The 21,247-nt window shown below is 32.7% G+C and overlaps 3 protein-coding genes across 3 annotated transcripts; all 3 read right to left on the bottom strand.

Annotated features, from left to right (window-relative positions):
• Positions 1-1,969: 1,969 nt before the first annotated feature.
• Positions 1,970-12,539, bottom strand: LOC131595062 (uncharacterized). Its single transcript, XM_058867294.1, has 7 exons — positions 12,323-12,539; positions 11,558-11,642; positions 4,581-5,269; positions 4,124-4,250; positions 3,205-3,483; positions 3,029-3,130; positions 1,970-2,626 (listed from the first exon to the last, which is right to left on the bottom strand). Exons 3-7 carry the CDS (start codon positions 5,267-5,269, stop codon positions 2,126-2,128), a joined length of 1,698 nt encoding a protein of 565 aa, XP_058723277.1. The 5' UTR covers positions 11,558-11,642; positions 12,323-12,539; the 3' UTR covers positions 1,970-2,125.
• LOC131595061 (uncharacterized) lies at positions 5,680-8,046 on the bottom strand. Its single transcript, XM_058867293.1, has 3 exons — positions 6,902-8,046; positions 6,512-6,823; positions 5,680-6,426 (listed from the first exon to the last, which is right to left on the bottom strand). Exons 1-3 carry the CDS (start codon positions 7,927-7,929, stop codon positions 5,721-5,723), a joined length of 2,046 nt encoding a protein of 681 aa, XP_058723276.1. The 5' UTR covers positions 7,930-8,046; the 3' UTR covers positions 5,680-5,720.
• LOC131597693 (uncharacterized) lies at positions 8,124-9,198 on the bottom strand. The gene is made up of 2 exons (XM_058870371.1): positions 8,203-9,198; positions 8,124-8,156 (listed from the first exon to the last, which is right to left on the bottom strand). Exons 1-2 carry the CDS (start codon positions 9,196-9,198, stop codon positions 8,124-8,126), a joined length of 1,029 nt encoding a protein of 342 aa, XP_058726354.1.
• Positions 12,540-21,247: the final 8,708 nt, after the last annotated feature.

Raw genomic sequence — 21,247 nt, 5'->3', positions numbered from 1 at the left:
AAAAGGACCAAATATTGCAATTTTAATAAACTTCGTGACTTTTATGCCGTATAGCACCCGAAAATATAAATAAATACCAATGTATGTAAGTTTAGCAAACATCGTGACTTTTATGTAGTATAGCACACTAAAATCTGTCAAAATTCCAACCTTGGCAAGTTTAGCGAATTTCTTGATATTTATGTAGTATGGCACACGAAAATCTTCAACAAAGAAAAACAAATTTTGCAAGTTTAACGAACTTCGTGACTATTATGTAGTATAACAAAGAAAAGTTTCCCAAAATATCAATGTATGCAAGTGTGACAAATTTCCTGACTTTTATATACTATAGCACACGAAAATCTTCCAAAACACCAAACTTTACAAGTTTAACGAAATTAGTGACTTTTACGTAGTATAGCACACAAAAACCTTCAAAAGGACCAAATTTTGCAAGTTTAATGAATATCATAGCTTTTATGTTGTATAGCACACGAAAATATTCATAAATACCAAACTTTGTCAGTTTATCAAATTTTGTAACTTTTATGAGGTATAAACACACAAAAGTCTTTCAATATAATAAACTTTGGAAGTTTACCGAACTGCTTTACTTTTATGTAGTATAGCACACGAAAATCATCAAAAAAAACCAAATTTAGCATGTTAAGGAACTTCGTGACTATTATGAACACTACTAGAAACACAGTTTTTAGCCTCGGCCGTTGCTCGTGGCTATAAGGCAAAAAACCGACGCTACTTGACAGTTAGCCTCGGCGTAGCCTCGGTGTCGGGACAGTCTATAACAGTCGAAGCTAACATTTAGCTTCAGTCAAAATGAGTCGTGTCTACTATAGCCTCGGCTAGGTCGAGTCTAAATCGAGGCTCACCTGAAGCCAACGCTACTAATAGCATGGGCCTGGCCGAGTCTAAAAGAAATCTTTGAATGACAACAAAAAATTTAGCCTCGACCACGCCAAGGCTAAAGTTAAATTATAAGACTCCACAAAATTAATTAGCAAGGGATTTGTCGAGGCTAAGGTCAATTTTTGAAAGTCAACAATAAAATTAGCTTCGGCCTAGCCGAGTCTAAAGTAAAATTTGAAAAGTCAATAAAATTAATTAGCCTGGGTTTATTCGAGGCTATGGTCAAGCTCCTGAAGCAGCATCATAATTAGCTTTTGAACAATATTTGATTTAAGATCAATCAGAACTATATTCACTAACTAAATTAAGCACTATATCAAAATTTCCACGGCATAGATTTTTACAAAACCTGGTGCTTTGACATTAAATCCAAAAATAATAGCTTTGCTTGCCACAGCAAGGTCAACATCACTTGTGCTTACAGATACTTTCATAAGATACACAAAGACAAACACCCTAGGGAACAAATATGATAAAGCTATCGTAAACCAATAAAAAAAACCCATTAACACAAACATACACAAAGACAAACACCCTAGGGAACAAATATGATAACGCTATTGTAAACCAATAAAAAAAACCCATTAACACAAACCTGTTTGGACATGGCATAAGCTTTGTTTGACTGGTTGAGAATTTCATAATAGAAGATAGAGAAATTGAGAGCCAAACCCAATCTTATAGGATGAATAGTTGGAAGATCAACATTAACAATATCCTTCAAGACAAAACATTAAACAATTAACAGTAATTAATTAAACAATCTTCCAAACACTAAAAAATTAACCAAAACAAAAGACAATAACCTGTGCAGCCTTGTAAGAACAAAAGCATGTAATGTCTTCTCCTTCAAAATCATGTCATGTGCTGTCTTCTTCAATCAATTTCATGAAGATCATGTGTATCCTTAAATCAATTTTATCAAGATCACAAACCATGTCATATCTTTTCCCTTAAAAAAACAACCAAAGAATAAAAGCACATGCAACAAAATATAGATTATAAGCAAATGACACATAAAATTCAGAAGCTAAAAGACATAAAGCTTTAACATAGCACATTTGAAGTAACAATTATCCAAATATTACATAGGTTGAAACAACAACAAAAAAGTAGTCATAGCTACAACAAAAAACAGGCCCAAAAACTCGGAATACATTGAAGATCATGTCCAAAAAAATATACATCCGAGACTACTTTTACTAAGACGACATGATCAATGTTCACTTAATGATTGGTCATCTAAATCATCATCATAGTGAGGATTTGATGGTCGAATGACAGCACTGGCAGATTGACCATTTGAAGTAGCAAGATTTTGCATTATAAATGCCTTCAAAGCATTCATTTCAGACTCCATCTTCTTAACAAACTCATTAGACGCTTGATATTGTTCTGTTGCCTTCCGAGCAATCTCATTTGACGCTCGAATAGCTTCGGTAGCCTCTTGGAGTTGAGCTGTTGTAGCCGCGGCCAATTGTTCAGCTCTAATTCTAGCTGCTCTCTCTAATTCAAAGGATGTCCCAAACATAGATCCATAGGAATTTTGAGGTTGTTGGATAAAGGATGTGGATCCATGCTTCAGATTGATAGCTAAATCTCCCGTACCATAGACCCGGCCACGACTACGACCCCCAGCAGAATCTGTCCATAACTTAAAAACGGTCCCTCCATCTAACCTCTCGACATCATCTCCAGCCTTTTCTTTAAATGTGGTCTGTAAAACAGAAAAAGGAGTCATTTCTAAATATAGGTTCATATAAGCCATTATATAGCAACCACTATACTAAATAAAGAGTAAAGTATACCAACTAAATTTGTAAACATGGAGTCATTTGGAAATAAATAGAAATGGTACCGTGTCAGTTTTGGTATATACCAAATAAACATGCAGTATGTTGTATTGTGTCTATATATAATGGTAGAGACAACATATTGAGATTGACTACTCATTGGAAATAAATTCACATTAAAGAGCTCTCAATATGGGAAAAAATATTTCAATAAATAACATTAATTTTATAGGAACAAGCTATGATATCTTGGATCTTATAAAAAATCTATGATATCTTGGTAATTACACCCATTGAGATTGAGTTCACAATGAACGAAAACTTACGTATGTAGACTCAGCACGATGATCAACCCATTCGCCATTTTTCCTCTTATGGGTCTTCAAAAACAACTCATCAGGGCGCACATCCCTTTGAAGCTTGTGGGTCTACAGATATAAATTTGAGTAAATTTGACAATATAAATAATTAAAGATTAAAACAAATCTACTTTATTACTTACAAGCTCAAGCGCTACATCAACATGAGCCTTACGGCCTGAGGTGTGGACTGCTCCTCCTCTTGCTGAATTTCGATTGACCTTGTTTTGGGAGGAAACTTTCAGGAACACGTCACCCTTCCAATAAGTTTGAAGCTCATTCCAAGCATCCCCACCAATCCATGGAGGACAGATCCCTTTCGACCTTAACTTCTTCATTATGTCACTTAGTCGAACGGCTGCCTTTGAATAAAAGGCTTTCTTGACTAACATATGATATCGAGGATCCCATGAAACCTTGTCCTGAAAATAATTAAAATAGTATAATTAACATTTACTATCTTCTTTAGACTTAGACTTGTGTAACTATAGAGCAACCACGTGATTGTGCCACTTTAGGTAGGAACCATATGAACTATGAAACTAATAATTATGAAAACAACAAAAATACTATCATTATAATCTAATATTATCATTATAATCTGCTGTTTAAATGCAAGCCTATTATTCCTTGTTGGGCAAAAGGTAAACAATATTCTAGGGCCTGTAATTGACAAAACCTCTCCCATAAGTGTAATACACTATCACATTTTGATTCATTATATATATTAAATTCACATCAAGCATACATAAGTGAGGGTTACAGAAGTAAAAATGTATTAAACATGATCGAAAACAATATTTTGAAATGGTCAGGTGCTGCCTTGTAAAATCCAGCAACAAAGGAATTTGTGAGAACTCATTCCTTTGCAAAGTATCTTACTGAAACAAAGCTATTTTATTAAGAATTCTCATGAAAGAGTTAACACTCAATTTATCAATGCCATATGTCTTCATAACTCTTGCATCCAGTTAAAACATAACAAAAAATTCTAATGCACCATATCACTAAAGAGCTAAAACTATAGACTACCTTAAGAGTCAAAACTCAACAAATACTTACCGCAAAAAGAGCAAACCATTTTTCTCTAACATCATCGTCAACTACAGTCCAATTATAGAAACCCTTATAAAACTGTTTGTGTATCGCATAAGTAATGGCATTAGCTACTTCTTTGCCTGGAACAAGCCTGCAATATTGAATGAAACCAATGATGTCATATGATATAATGTTGAAGCTCTAGTTTTGAGTTTCTGCTCATGAATACCACATGTATAAACCTGTTAGAATTTGAGAAAATATCATATGTTTATTTTACATTACAACATCTTAGTTTATCATGTATGGTCAGTTTACCAATGACTAGTGTTGTAACTCACATTGATATTGGTTTGGCAAAGGGACTAAATTAAACTACTGACAATGTGTTAGGACTTGAAACCAATGACTAAATAATCTGCCATTAGAGAAAAAGGAGAAAGTACGCAGATATAACTTGAAACATTTATTTTAAACTTACCCGGTACCACGAAGTTGTATAATAACCTTCCCATTATCATCTCTTGTTATCAAATGAGGGGGGACATTTTCTTCACCCATGACCACCTCATCCTCATCCTCGTCCTCGTCCTCCTCCTCAATTTCCTCTTCATTTTCCTCCATCGGAATCTCACGCGAGGCATGAGTTGAAGGGCCATCCATATTTTGAATGTTTAAACCAGGAGTAGGCATAAACCTAAATACCTCAGAGCTAGAGGAATGAGTAGGTGCAGATAATGATGTAGCCTGTGCCAGCGGTGCAGCCTGTGGAATCGGTGCAGTCCGCGGCACCGGTGCAGTCCGCGGCACTGGTGCAGCCCGCGAAACTGGTGCAGTCCGCGGCACCGGTGCAGCCCGCGAAATTGGTGCAGTCCGCGGCACCGGTGCAGCCCGTGGAATTGTTACAGTCTGCGGCACTGGTGCAGCCCGCACTAGCAATGGAGTTGGAGCGGACGAGGGATTCGGAGCGGACAATGGAGTCGGAGCCATCGATGGATTTTGAGCTGTTGGTGGAGTCAGTGCTGTAGTAGTCGGTGATGACTGAACAAATGCAGATTTCTTGTGAAACATGCTATTCCGATGACCAATAAGCTTTCCTGGTGCTAAGCACTTAGATTTTCCTTTTTTTGGATTTGCATTTCCTCTCTCGCCTCCACTTCTGTTAGTCATCTATTGTCATAAAATACAAAACAATTAGACAAAAATATAATAAAATTAAAGAGACAACTATAAAATGCATTTTAAAATTCACTAACATTAAATAAATTTTAGAGATTCAATAATATTTTTCACAACATAACCTAATCCTTTTATTGGTATCTTATATGAAACATAAAACAAATCAAGATTAAAATAATTCATAGACACTTGGCCACAAAAACATTAAAAATACAAGCTTTAATAATTCATGCCTACTCTGTATCATTCCTCTTCATACACAAGCACTCTAGTGATATTGAAAAACTACATCTTAAGAAATCATTATACTTAAACTTAGCAAAGAGTTATACTGAACCACAATAGTGAAACTTAATTACAACATGGATATTGAAATACAAAATACATATAATAAGCCATAACACAGTAATGTATCTTAAATCAATATCCTGTCTTTGCTTCACTACGTATCAAAAATCTCTTCAAACACATCTACTTGTGAGTCGTCACGCAAACAAGATATTGATTCAATTTCAATAGTGGGTAGAACAGGTAACATCCCATCAGACTGATAAGGCACTTCATCCTCTATGTTATCAATCATCACATGACCCCTTGGTTTTGTGGTGATTGCCGCACACCATCCACGCATGTCTCTACACATTTCTGGATATGGGACATAATACACTTGTCTTGCATTTTGCGCAAGGATGAAAGGGTCATAAAGACGATAACGCTTATCCATCTTAATATCAACAATTTTATATTGTGGATGAACCTTTGTGCCTGTATTCTTTGTTGGGTCAAACCATTCACAATAAAAAAGTGGAATCTTCTCCTTCAAACCAAAATAATCTAGTTCATAGATATGTTTGATTATGCCATAGAAATCATCCTTTCCTCCTTCAGCGAGACCTTTCACGTGCACACCATAATTGACCGTTTTTTTACCTTTGCTCCATTCTTCGGTATGAAACTTATACCCATTGACAAAGTACATGTTCCAAGATATTGCCAATGATGAAGGACATTCAGATAAGGCAATTATGTCTTTGTTGGTTACTCCATTAGTCTTCTCATTTACATATTTCTTAAACCATATGGGAAACTCTGTATGTATTCGTCCAGATGAATCTTCTATATTTATAGAGTGGCTCTCCAAGAAAATGCTGCAATCAACCACACGATTCATGAGTAAATATTTATCATGATATGCAACAAGATCATGATTGATGTATTATGACACAAACTTACTCAAGATATGGTTTGACCTCATCACAATTTATCAAGACATGTACATGTGAAGACTTCCATTCCTTATCTGATAGATAATGTTTTCCAGACTTCCCACTTGGTCGACCACCACTGTTTAGGAGGGACATTGTAGGTAGGATGTCATCATGGTCTGAACGAGGATTGTTACTAATATTTGTAGTTGGCAACAAACCAAATGAGTTGAAATAATGAGAACAAAAGTAATTTGTCTCACGATGTATATAGTCGGTGCATATGGAACCTTCAACTCTAGCCTTATTTGTCACTGCCCTCTTTGAGACTCCCATAAATCTACACATTCAATCATCCCACATCTATTAGGTTATGATAAACAAGTAATCACTAAAAAAAAGCAACCACAACAATTACCTTTCGAATGGATACATCCACCGGTATTGTACTGGACCACCTAGCATCGCTTCTTTAGCAAGATGGATCGGAAGATGCTCCATTGAGTCAAAGAACCCCGGTGGAAAAATCCTTTCTAACTTGCATATGATAACTGAAATATTCTCATCCAATTTAACTAAGTCATCCATCCTTAACGTATTGCAACAAAGATCTTTGAAGAATCGACTTAGCTCGGTTAATGGTTTCCAAACCGAATCCGGCAACGAGCGAAATGCAATTGGGAGTAAGCACTCCATGAAAACATGACAATCATGGCTCTTCATCCCATGCACCGTACCCTTTTCGACATTGGCACACCTAGAGAGGTTTGAAGCATAACCATCTGGAGTTCTCAATTCCTTCAACCATTTACAAACCAACTTAACTTCAGGTTTGGTCAGAGTGTAGCTTGCCTTTGGTTTACCCCTCTTTCCATTAGCTAAGGGTTGGAGCTCCAAGTCCCCACGAAAGCATAATTCAGCCAAATCTTCCCTTGCCTTTTCGTTATCCTTTGTTTTGTCCTTAACATTCATGACAGTGTTAAATATATTATCGAATACATTTTTTTCTATGTGCATCACATCAAGGTTGTGCCTTAACAAGTTATCCTTCCAATATGGGAGATCCCAAAAAATACTTCGCTTTTTCCAATTATGATCAACTCCATACCCTTCGAACTCTTTCCATTTTGCTTCCCATCCAATTTCAGTCACTTTTGGAAAACTACTTATTACCGCCCATATATCTTGCCCTGTGGAAATAGGAGGTGGGTCATCTTTCACAACCCTATTTTTTATGAAACTTCTTTTACTCCTTCTGAAAGAGTGATTAGTTGGCAAGAAACGACGATGACAGTCAAACCAAGAATTCTTATGGCCTTTTTTCAAGGTAAAAGCATCTGTGTGTTCCATACAATGAGGGCATGCCAGCTTACCTTGTGTTCCCCACCCAGATAACATACCATAGGCCGGAAAATCATTAATTGTCCACATCAAACAGGCTTTCATGATGAAGTTTTGTTTTGTGGATATATCATATGTCAAAACTCCATTGGACCATAATTGACATAGATCATCAATCAATGGTTGCAAGTAGACATCTATCTTCAATTTAGGGTTGTGAGGTCCGGGTATGAGACAAGTTAGAAACAAGTATGGTTTGGTCATGCACATTTCAGGGGGGAGATTGTATGGAGTAACTACTATTGGCCAACATGAGTATGGAGAAGCCGATGCTTGAATGTAAGGAGTAAATCCATCTGAACACAGACCTAATCTTACATTTCTGGGTTCTCTAGCAAAGTCAGGATGTACATCATCAAAATGTTTCCACGCTTTTCCATCAGACGGATGGCGAAGGACGTTTGAACTATTTTTGTTTATGTGATGCCATCTCATTTCAGTTGCTGACTCAGTTGATGCATATAGTCTTTGTAATCTAGGAATGATTGGGAAATAAAACATCCTCTTCACCGGGACATCTGTGTACGTTCCCATGCCAGTCCTGCGAGGAATGAACCTAGGAGCATTACAAAATTTGCACCCAGACAACTTGCTATCATCCTTGTAGTATAACATACAACCATTCTTACAACAATCAATCTTCTTAACCTTTAGCCCTAACTTAGACACCAACTGTGATGCTTGGTAATAGTTCTCAGGCAAACATTTTTGAACTGGACATACACTTTTAAGCATTTGGGCAACAAAATCTAAACCTTTTTGTGGAACATGCCAGTTAGACCTAATTTCAAGAAGTTGAGTAGATATTGATAACATAGACTGGGTAGCACCCTCATAAATGGGTTTGTTGAAAGATATCAACTTTTCATAAAACTGTTTAGCTTCTTCATTGGGAAACTCATCCTCCGAAAATTCCTCTTGTTGCATGTTATCATTCGCGTGAGAGAAACCTCCATGAGGCCTAAAAGCATCATACACCATCTGATCCATTGCCTCAAACTGGTCAGCATGACGCACATGCTCACCACTATTTAAACCATCCCCTGTATCAATATTGACCTCCACTTCTCCATGTTGAGTCCAAATCCAATAGTTTGGTTGAAATCCATCTCGATACAGGTGTAGTCTTACATTAGTTGCTGTACTTATCTTGCCACACTTGCAATTTATGCATGGACACCTTATCCCTCCCTCTGATTTACAAATGGATTGTTTTAAAGCCCTCTTCACAAAATTTTTAACCCCACGAACAAACTCTTCTTTCAATCCGTGTCTATCAGAATATGCTCTATTATACATCCAAGTACGATCCATTTTCTATATGGAAAACAATTAACATGTGAGTCACTAAACATTAAAATATATCTTGTTAGGACTGAACCGGTTCACCGAACTGGTACGACAGTTCAGTTTAATTCAAAGTAAAGAAAACCAAAGAATTATTTTCTCATGTATCCTATTGTAAGAGATGATGCATTTAATTTTCTAAGTTAGTGCATTTAATCAAGGATAACAAGATAATTTAACCAAAACGATAAACACAATGATGTACCCAAAGGGTGAATAAATCACGTCGGACCACAAACTAGTTCACATGTCTTATATTATATGTTGAAAACAATGTGAATAAGTCAGTTTGGGTGCATGTAACATTAGACGCTCCAACTTCCAACCATTAAGTGTAGTGGAGCGTTCCAACCATTAAGTGTAGTTTGTTTGATGTACTTGAGTTGAAGAACTTGCCTTCAAATTCAATTTTAGAGGAACTAGTATGTTTCGTGTTCCAATTTTTGAACTTAACTATACTCAAAATAAATACTAATACATTGTTGGTCCCAAAACTATAATGGCATTATTTAAAAAGGAAGTGGAACAGTACAAACAATGCAATTCTTTTTTCCTATTATGTTTATGTTTTAATTAAATTTCTATTACAAAATATTGTGCCACTGTCATGGAAAGTAAAGAGACCAACAAACAAGCTAAGTTTCAATGTCATTAAGAATTTTCAAATGTTATTTTCCTTTTGGTTAATATGTCAGTTTTGGTTATATATATATATATATATATATATATATATATATATATATATATATATATATATATATATATATATATATATATATATATATCATTGCATGTAACCCATTCCTGCATCAACCAACATACATCTACTGTTTGTTTATTTCATAAGTTAACCAAACTTTACCTAAGCATTCATTATCAAGCAATGTATCTAATTTATATTAAGCTTACATTCATTATACATTCATCGACCAATGAATTAAAAAATAATCTCTTTCCACTGAGTTAAAATTTATTGCATCTAGAGAATTATGTAAAGAAATATTAGTATTTTTAGTCCAAACTGGTTCCATTCCATGTAGAAGGAAATAGTTAATTCTTGAAATTTTAAGCTTATCTATTGGCACCACTCCTTTTATTTACCTATAGCTTTTCATTTCAAAGGTTAACTCAAAGTCAGTTATTTACAAGACTTTGCTGACAAAATAAAATGCAAACAAGTTGGTTAGAAGTGTGACTCATTTATAACTTTCAAATTTACACTTGAAAAGAGGTAGAGAAATAGATTAGAAACTTCATTTGATCAGGCGATATTGAAAAAGGAAAATTTGTGATAGTTTCTTAGCAGAAATTTCTTGATATTGTGTATATGGGAGTTGCATCTTCAACTAATGGAACACTTCGCAAAGATCATGCTCATATTTTAAACACTGTATTAAGAAAGTAAGTGCATATATATAATGATCAGTTGGCAATTAGTATTGTGAAATGTGATTAATTATTGATAGATTATGTGAAATTTTTTGAATTATTCAGAATTAGAATGCTTTAATACATAACTACAAACATGGATTTTCAACAACCTGGAGTCGTGTCTGTGTTTCCAAGTCACATTATGAAGCTTCACACAATATGTTCTTGGGATTTTCTTAACTCACAAACTCATATTGAAATTGTCAACAAGCTCTCTAATTCTTCCTCTTCGTCAAACATCATAGACACAAGTTGGTTATTATTCAAGTATTGAACTAAAGAGCATAGTAGTTTCCTAATTTGAATAATTAGTTAATTAATTAAACAATAAGAAATATTCAAGGTCAGTAGTAGTTAATGAATAGCTGTCACTGGTCATTTTAAACACTTGCTGTTATCACTGAGAAATAATACCCAAATTACATTTTATTCATCACTGGGATTTTATAGATAGGTGACTTGCCCAAGTGTAACAAGCCCTTGTTAGAACTATATTCTTCTAAACCTGATCAAACAAACCTATGTGTATATTATAATTCAACTCTCTTTTCCATACTTTTAACATTCAACATAGTTTCAATCTGTTAGATAATCTCAAAGCACAAGATCAAAATGTTAACTATAAAACATATACTTCATTGAAAGGTTAAAAATACATATATTATATTTATATTGACTTCTACACATTAGTATTTTAATTACTTCTACAAACCACTATTCTCGACGGTGGATATCCCACCATACCGACCGCTTCGCGGCGCCATTATAACATATTGTGGCAGAAAACACCGAATATCAACCTATATTTACCATTATGGCGGAATAATATGAGAGAGAGAGAGAGAGAGAGAGAGAGAGAGAGAGAGAGAGAGAGAGAGAGAGAGAGAGAGATTACCTGGTTTCAAATTTTGAATTAAGAAGCAGAACCAAAGGTCAATGTACAAGTCAACTTATGCTTGAATGAGTGAATGATGTCCAAGCTGGAAATATTCAGAATCAGAACTTACACGTCAATGTGTCTATCTCAAGTTATGCAACCAAAGGAAAAAAAAGGAAATAATAGTAACAGATGGCATACATATTTTAAACCAGAAAGCAATCAGATCAAACAAATTACTTAGAGACGCGTATGTGTTAGTGATATAATTAAAATGAAAGTGTCCAACAAGAACTAAGAGATAAGGTGTTATACTAAACAATCTCTATTAAATAGAATAGAGTGACAGAAAAATCAATTTGTAAGAAATTCTTCCAACTAAGGGCTAGTTTGTGTGGGCTTTAAAAAAAGTGATTCTTTCATTTTATTTTCAGAAATGATTTTTATAAATCACAAATGGCAGAAAGACTCTTAATAAAGATTCAATTTGTATTAAAGTGTGCTATGTTGAGAAGCGAGAAAAACCAGAAGTCACTGCAGTTAGTAAATTGAAACCATTAAAATTATGGAGCTAAGAAGCATACACTACTGTACACGAAGAAGAAGTGCATAGCAATAGTGATAAATTGGAGAAGTTAATTCCTTCGACGATGCTTAGGGTTTTGCTCGTTGAACCCGATGATTCATCCGACGATGCTTAGGGTTTTTTGTTTCTTAAGAGATGAAAGAAAATTAGAGATGAAAAGCAGAGGGAAGAGGTAGAGGGAAAGGGGAAAAAAATACCTGATGAACTTTAATCAAATATAATGGATGATCTTCCAGTTGGTTCACCCCATTCCAGTTGGTTCAACTATCGTACGAAGAGATGAAAATTAGGAGAATCAATTAGGATTTTAGGATTTTGATTTTTTGTTTGATTTCAGGTTATTGATATCTGGGCTGGTTTTAGGGTTTTTACGAAAAAGTAAGAGAATGAAAAAAAGAAGTGGGAAAACGAAGAGGGAAATGAAAAAGAGAAGAGAGGGAAAATGAATTTTGGGTATTATTAGAACCAAAGAATGAATAAATCAAATCACTGAACTTAGTGATAAACTAACTTTGATAGATGAAATGGTTAAAATGTTAATTCCAATTCAAGATGTCCTGGGATCGAAACCTTATGGGCACAGTATTTTAATTTTTGTAAATTCTCAGCAAGGTGTCTACTTACTTATAAATTAATAGTTAGCCTTGGTGAACCGTGTCTACATAATAATGACAATAATAATTATTACTTAGCCTCGACAACAACCGTATCTATTAGATTAAATATATAAATTATTAAAAGTTAGCCTCGGTTAAGCCTTGACAAATATATAAAAAAAATTAATTCAAAAATTAGAAAATAACTAGCCTCGACAACAACCGTATCTATTAGATTAAATATATAAATTATTAAAAGTTAGCCTCGGTTAAGCCTTGACAAATATATAAAAAAAATTAATTCAAAAATTAGAAAATAACTAGCCTCGCTTCGGCCGTGTCTAATGAATTAAATAAAAATAAATTTCAAATGCAACTATGAAATACCTTTTTAGCTTCTGGGTAGCTTGGGCTTTACCGAGGCTACTTAGCCTCGGTGTCGGTGGCCGAGGCTAAATCCAAAGCTAAAATGAAGTTTTCTAGTAGTGGAAGTATAGCAAACGAAAATCTTCCCAAATACCAATGTATGCATGTTTAATGAACTTCGTGACTTGTGTGTAGTATAGCACACAAAAATGTTCATATATACCAAAGATTGCAAGTTTAACGAATTTCGTGAATTTTATGTAGTATAGCACATGAAAATATTCAAAAAGACCATGTTTTTTAACTTTAAATAACTTCTATGTAGTATAACACACGACAAAGTTGTAAAATACCAATGTATTCAAGTTTAACGAACTTTTTGTATGTTATGTAGTCTAGCACACCAAAATCTTCCAAAATATCAAAGTTTGTAAGTTTGACGAACTTCGTGACATTAATGTAGTATAGCAAACGAAAATCTTCAAAAGGACCAAATTTTGCAATTTTAACGAACTTCAAGGCTTTTATGACGTATAGCAACCGAAAATATTCATAAATACCAATGTATGTAAGTTTAACAAACTTCTTGACTTTTATGTAGTATTGCACATGAAGATCTGCCAAAATACCAACCTTTGCAAGTTTAACGAAATGCCGTGACTTTTATGTAGTATAGCACACGAAATATTTCAACAAAAAAAACAAATTTTGCAAGCTTACCAAACTTCGTGACTATTATGTAGTATAGCAAACAAAAATTTCCCAAAATACCAATATATGCAAGTCTGACAAATTTCGTGACTTTAATATAGTATACCACACGAAAATCTTCCAAAATACCAAACTTTAACAGCTTAATGAAATTAGTGACTATTTAGTAGTATAGCACACAAAATTTTTCCAAAATACCAAACTTTGCAAGTTTAACGAACTTCTTAACTATTATGTAGTATAGGAAACAAAATTCTTCCAAAATACCAATGTATGCAAGTTTAACGAACTTAGTGACTTGTACTAAGTATAGCACACGAAAATGTTCATAAATACAAAAAATTTCAAGTTTAATGAATTTTGTGACTTTTATGTAGTATAACACATGAAAATATTTAAAAAGGCCATGTCTTTTAAGTTTAAATAACCTCGTGACTTTTATGTAGTATAACACACGAGAATCTTCCAAAATACCAATGTATTCAAGTTTAACGTACTTTCTGTTTGTTATGTAGTATAGCACACAAAAATATTCCAAAATACCAAAGTTTGCAAGTTTAACGAACTTCATGACTTTAATGTAGTATAGCACACAGAAATCTTCAAAAGGACCAAATATTGCAATTTTAATAAACTTCGTGACTTTTATGCCGTATATCACCCGAAAATATAAATAAAAACCAATGTATGTATGTTTAGCAAACATCGTGACTTTTATGTAGTATATCACACTAAAATCTGTCAAAATTCCAACCTTGGCAAGTTTAGCGAATTTCTTGATATTTATGTAGTATGGCACACGAAAATCTTCAACAAAGAAAAACAAATTTTGCAAGTTTAACGAACTTCGTGACTATTATGTAGTATAGCAAACAAAAATTTCCCAAAATACCAATGTATGCAAGTCTGACAAATTTCGTGACTTTAATATAGTATACCACACGAAAATCTTCCAAAATACAAAACTTTACCAGCTTAATGAAATTAGTGACTATTTAGTAGTATAGCACACAAAATCTTTCCAAAATACCAAACTTTGCAAGTTTAACGAACTTCTTAACTATTATGTAGTATAGCAAACAAAATTCTTCCAAAATACCAATGTATGCAAGTTTAACGAACTTCGTGACTTGTACTAAGTATAGCACACGAAAAATGTTCATAAATACAAATTTTTTCAAGTTTAACGAATTTTGTGACTTTTATGTAGTATAACACATGAAAATATTTAAAAAGGCCATGTCTTTTAAGTTTAAATAACCTCGTGACTTTTATGTATTATAACACACGAGAATCTTCCAAAATACCAATGTATTCCAGTTTAACGTACTTTCTGTTTGTTATGTAGTATAGCACACGAAAATATTCCAAAATACCAAAGTTTGCAAGTTTAACGAACTTCATGACTTTAATGTAGTATAGCACACGAAAATCTTCAAAAGGACCAAATATTGCAATTTTAATAAACTTCGTGACTTTTATGCTGTATAGCACCCGAAAATATAAATAAATACCAATGTATGTAAGTTTAGCAAACATCGTGACTTTTATGTAGTATAGCACACTAAAATCTGTCAAAATTCCAACCTTGGCAAGTTTAGCGAATTTCTTGATATTTATGTAGTATGGCACACGAAAATCTTCAACAAAGAAAAACAAATTTTGCAAGTTTAACGAACTTCGTGACTATTATGTAGTATAACAAAGAAAAGTTTCCCAAAATATCAATGTATGCAAGTGTGACAAATTTCCTGACTTTTATATACTATAGCACATGAAAATCTTCCAAAACACCAAACTTTACAAGTTTAACGAAATTAGTGACTTTTACGTAGTATAGCACACAAAAACCTTCAAAAGGACCAAATTTTGCAAGTTTAATGAATATCATAACTTTTATGTTGTATAGCACACGAAAATATTCATAAATACCAAACTTTGTCAGTTTATCAAATTTTGTAACTTTTATGAGGTATAAGCACACAAAAATCTTTCAATATAATAAACTTTGGAAGTTTACCGAACTACTTTACTTTTATGTAGTATAGCACACGAAAATCATCAAAAAAACCAAATTTAGCATGTTAAGGAACTTCGTGACTATTATGAAGTATAGCAAACGAAAATCTTCCCAAATACCAATGTATGCATGTTTAATGAACTTCGTGACTTGTGTGTAGTATAGCACACAAAAATGTTCATATATACCAAAGATTGCAAGTTTAACGAATTTCGTGAATTTTATGTAGTATAGCACATGAAAATATTCAAAAAGACCATATTTTTTAACTTTAAATAACTTCTATGTAGTATAACACACGACAAAGTTGTAAAATACCAATGTATTCAAGTTTAACGAACTTTTTGTATGTTATGTAGTCTAGCACACCAAAATCTTCCAAAATATCAAAGTTTGTAAGTTTGACGAACTTCGTGACATTAATGTAGTATAGCAAACGAAAATCTTCAAAAGGACCAAATTTTGCAATTTTAACGAACTTCAAGGCTTTTATGACGTATAGCAACCGAAAATATTCATAAATACCAATGTATGTAAGTTTAACAAACTTCTTGACTTTTATGTAGTATTGCACACGAAGATCTGCCAAAATACCAACCTTTGCAAGTTTAACGAAATGCCGTGACTTTTATGTAGTATAGCACACGAAATATTTCAACAAAAAAAACAAATTTTGCAAGTTTACCAAACTTCGTGACTATTATGTAGTATAGCAAACAAAAATTTCCCAAAATACCAATATATGCAAGTCTGACAAATTTCGTGACTTTAATATAGTATACCACACGAAAATCTTCCAAAATACCAAACTTTACCAGCTTAATGAAATTAGTGACTATTTAGTAGTATAGCACACAAAATTTTTCCAAAATACCAAACTTTGCAAGTTTAACGAACTTCTTAACTATTATGTAGTATAGGAAACAAAATTCTTCCAAAATACCAATGTATGCAAGTTTAACGAACTTAGTGACTTGTACTAAGTATAGCACACGAAAATGTTCATAAATACAAAAATTTTCAAGTTTAATGAATTTTGTGACTTTTATGTAGTATAACACATGAAAATATTTAAAAAGGCCATGTCTTTTAAATTTAAATAACCTCGTGACTTTTATGTAGTATAACACACGAGAATCTTCCAAAATACCAATGTATTCAAGTTTAACGTACTTTCTGTTTGTTATGTAGTATAGCACACGAAAATATTCCAAAATACCAAAGTTTGCAAGTTTAACGAACTTCATGACTTTAATGTAGTATAGCACACAGAAATCTTCAAAAGGACCAAATATTGCAATTTTAATATACTTCGTGACTTTTATGCCGTATATCACCCGAAAATATAAATAAAAACCAATGTATGTATGTTTAGCAAACATCGTGACTTTTATGTAGTATATCACACTAAAATCTGTCAAAATTCCAACCTTGGCAAGTTTAGCGAATTTCTTGATATTTATGTAGTATGGCACACGAAAATCTTCAACAAAGAAAAACAAATTTTGCAAGTTTAACGAACTTCGTGACTATTATGTAGTATAGCAAACAAAAATTTCCCAAAATACCAATGTATGCAAGTCTGACAAATTTCGTGACTTTAATATAGTATACCACACGAAAATCTTCCAAAATACCAAACTTTACCAGCTTAATGAAATTAGTGACTATTTAGTAGTATAGCACACAAAATTTTTCCAAAATACCAAACTTTGCAAGTTTAACGAACTTCTTAACTATTATGTAGTATAGCAAACAAAATTCTTCCAAAATACCAATGTATGCAAGTTTAACGAACTTCGTGACTTGTACTAAGTATAGCACACGAAAATGTTCAGAAATACAAAATTTTTCAAGTTTAACGAATTTTGTGACTTTTATGTAGTATAACACATGAAAATATTTAAAAAGGCCATGTCTTTTAAGTTTAAATTACCTCGTGACTTTTATGTATTATAACACACGAGAATCTTCCAAAATACCAATGTATTCAAGTTTAACGTACTTTTTGTTTGTTATGTAGTATAGCACACGAAAATATTCCAAAATACCAAAGTTTGCAAGTTTAACGAACTTCATGACTTTAATGTAGTATAGCACACGAAAATCTTCAAAAGGACCAAATATTGCAATTTTAATAAACTTCGTGACTTTTATGCCGTATAGCACCCGAAAATATAAATAAATACCAATGTATGTAAGTTTAGCAAACATCGTGACTTTTATGTAGTATAGCACACTAAAATCTGTCAAAATTCCAACCTTGGCAAGTTTAGCGAATTTCTTGATATTTATGTAGTATGGCACACGAAAATCTTCAACAAAGAAAAACAAATTTTGCAAGTTTAACGAACTTCGTGACTATTATGTTGTATAGCAAACAAAAATTTCCCAAAATACCAATGTATGCAAGTCTGACAAATTTCGTGACTTTAATATAGTATACCACACGAAAATCTTCCAAAATACCAAACTTTACCAGCTTAATGAAATTAGTGACTATTTAGTAGTATAGCACACAAAATTTTTCCAAAATACCAAACTTTGCAAGTTTAACGAACTTCTTAACTATTATGTAGTATAGCAAACAAATTTCTTCCAAAATACCAATGTATGCAAGTTTAACGAACTTCGTGACTTGTACTAAGTATAGCACACGAAAATGTTCATAAACACAAATTTTTTCAAGTTTAACGAATTTTGTGACTTTTATGTAGTATAACACATGAAAATATTTAAAAAGGCCATGTCTTTTAAGTTTAAATAACCTCGTGACTTTTATGTATTATAACACACGAGAATCTTCCAAAATACCAATGTATTCCAGTTTAACGTACTTTCTGTTTGTTATGTAGTATAGCACACGAAAATATTCCAAAATACCAAAGTTTGCAAGTTTAACGAACTTCATGACTTTAATGTAGTATAGCACACGAAAATCTTCAAAAGGACCAAATATTGCAATTTTAATAAACTTCGTGACTTTTATGCTGTATAGCACCCGAAAATATAAATAAATACCAATGTATGTAAGTTTAGCAAACATCGTGACTTTTATGTAGTATAGCACACTAAAATCTGTCAAAATTCCAACCTTGGCAAGTTTAGCGAATTTCTTGATATTTATGTAGTATGGCACACGAAAATCTTCAACAAAGAAAAACAAATTTTGCAAGTTTAACGAACTTCGTGACTATTATGTAGTATAACAAAGAAAAGTTTCCCAAAATATCAATGTATGCAAGTGTGACAAATTTCCTGACTTTTATATACTATAGCACACGAAAATCTTCCAAAACACCAAACTTTACAAGTTTAAATAAATTAGTGACTTTTACGTAGTATAGCACACAAAAACCTTCAAAAGGACCAAATTTTGCAAGTTTAATGAATATCATAACTTTTATGTTGTATAGCACACGAAAATATTCATAAATACCAAACTTTGTCAGTTTATCAAATTTTGTAACTTTTATGAGGTATAAGCACACAAAAATCTTTCAATATAATAAACTTTGGAAGTTTACCGAACTGCTTTACTTTTATGTAGTATAGCACACGAAAATCATCAAAAAAACCAAATTTAGCATGTTAAGGAACTTCGTGACTATTATGAAGTATAGCAAACGAAAATCTTCCCAAATACCAATGTATGCATGTTTAATGAACTTCGTGACTTGTGTGTAGTATAGCACACAAAAATGTTCATATATACCAAAGATTGCAAGTTTAACGAATTTCGTGAATTTTATGTAGTATAGCACATGAAAATATTCAAAAAGACCATATTTTTTAACTTTAAATAACTTCTATGTAGTATAACACACGACAAAGTTGTAAAATACCAATGTATTCAAGTTTAACGAACTTTTTGTATGTTATGTAGTCTAGCACACCAAAATCTTCCAAAATATCAAAGTTTGTAAGTTTGACGAACTTCGTGACATTAATGTAGTATAGCAAACGAAAATCTTCAAAAGGACCAAATTTTGCAATTTTAACGAACTTCAAGGCTTTTATGACGTATAGCAACCGAAAATATTCATAAATACCAATGTATGTAAGTTTAACAAACTTCTTGACTTTTATGTAGTATTGCACACGAAGATCTGCCAAAATACCAACCTTTGCAAGTTTAACGAAATGTCGTGACTTTTATGTAGTATAGCACACGAAATATTTCAACAAAAAAAACAAATTTTGCAAGTTTACCAAACTTCGTGACTATTATGTAGTATAGCAAACAAAAATTTCCCAAAATACCAATATATGCAAGTCTGACAAATTTCGTGACTTTAATATAGTATACCACACGAAAATCTTCCAAAATACCAAACTTTACCAGCTTAATGAAATTAGTGACTATTTAGTAGTATAGCACACAAAATTTTTCCAAAATACCAAACTTTGCAAGTTTAACGAACTTCTTAACTATTATGTAGTATAGGAAACAAAATTCTTCCAAAATACCAATGTATGCAAGTTTAACGAACTTAGTGACTTGTACTAAGTATAGCACACGAAAATGTTCATAAATACAAAAAATTTCAAGTTTAATGAATTTTGTGACTTTTATGTAGTATAACACATGAAAATATTTAAAAAGGCCATGTCTTTTAAGTTTAAATAACCTCGTGACTTTTATGTAGTATAACACACGAGAATCTTCCAAAATACCAATGTATTCAAGTTTAACGTACTTTCTGTTTGTTATGTAGTATAGCACACGAAAATATTCCAAAATACCAAAGTTTGCAAGTTTAACGAACTTCATGACTTTAATGTAGTATAGCACACAGAAATCTTCAAAAGGACCAAATATTGCAATTTTAATATACTTCGTGACTTTTATGCCGTATATCACCCGAAAATATAAATAAAAACCAATGTATGTATGTTTAGCAAACATCGTGACTTTTATGTAGTATATCACACTAAAATCTGTCAAAATTCCAACCTTGGCAAGTTTAGCGAATTTCTTGATATTTATGTAGTATGGCACACGAAAATCTTCAACAAAGAAAAACAAATTTTGCAAGTTTAACGAACTTCGTGACTATTATGTAGTATAGCAAACAAAAATTTCCCAAAATACCAATGTATGCAAGTCTGACAAATTTCGTGACTTTAATATAGTATACCACACGAAAATCTTCCAAAATACCAAACTTTACCAGCTTAATGAAATTAGTGACTATTTAGTAGTATAGCACACAAAATCTTTCCAAAATACCAAACTTTGCAAGTTTAACGAACTTCTTAACTATTATGTAGTATAGCAAACAAATTTCTTCCAAAATACCAATGTATGCAAGTTTAACGAACTTCGTGACTTGTACTAAGTATAGCACACGAAAATGTTCATAAACACAAATTTTTTCAAGTTTAACGAATTTTGTGACTTTTATGTAGTATAACACATGAAAATA

This window comes from Vicia villosa, linkage group LG4 (genome assembly GCF_029867415.1).
Source record: "Vicia villosa cultivar HV-30 ecotype Madison, WI linkage group LG4, Vvil1.0, whole genome shotgun sequence".
Taxonomy (NCBI): Eukaryota; Viridiplantae; Streptophyta; class Magnoliopsida; order Fabales; family Fabaceae; genus Vicia; species Vicia villosa.
Note: the sequence above shows the minus strand (reverse complement) of the source record. Positions and strands in the feature narration are given on the sequence as shown.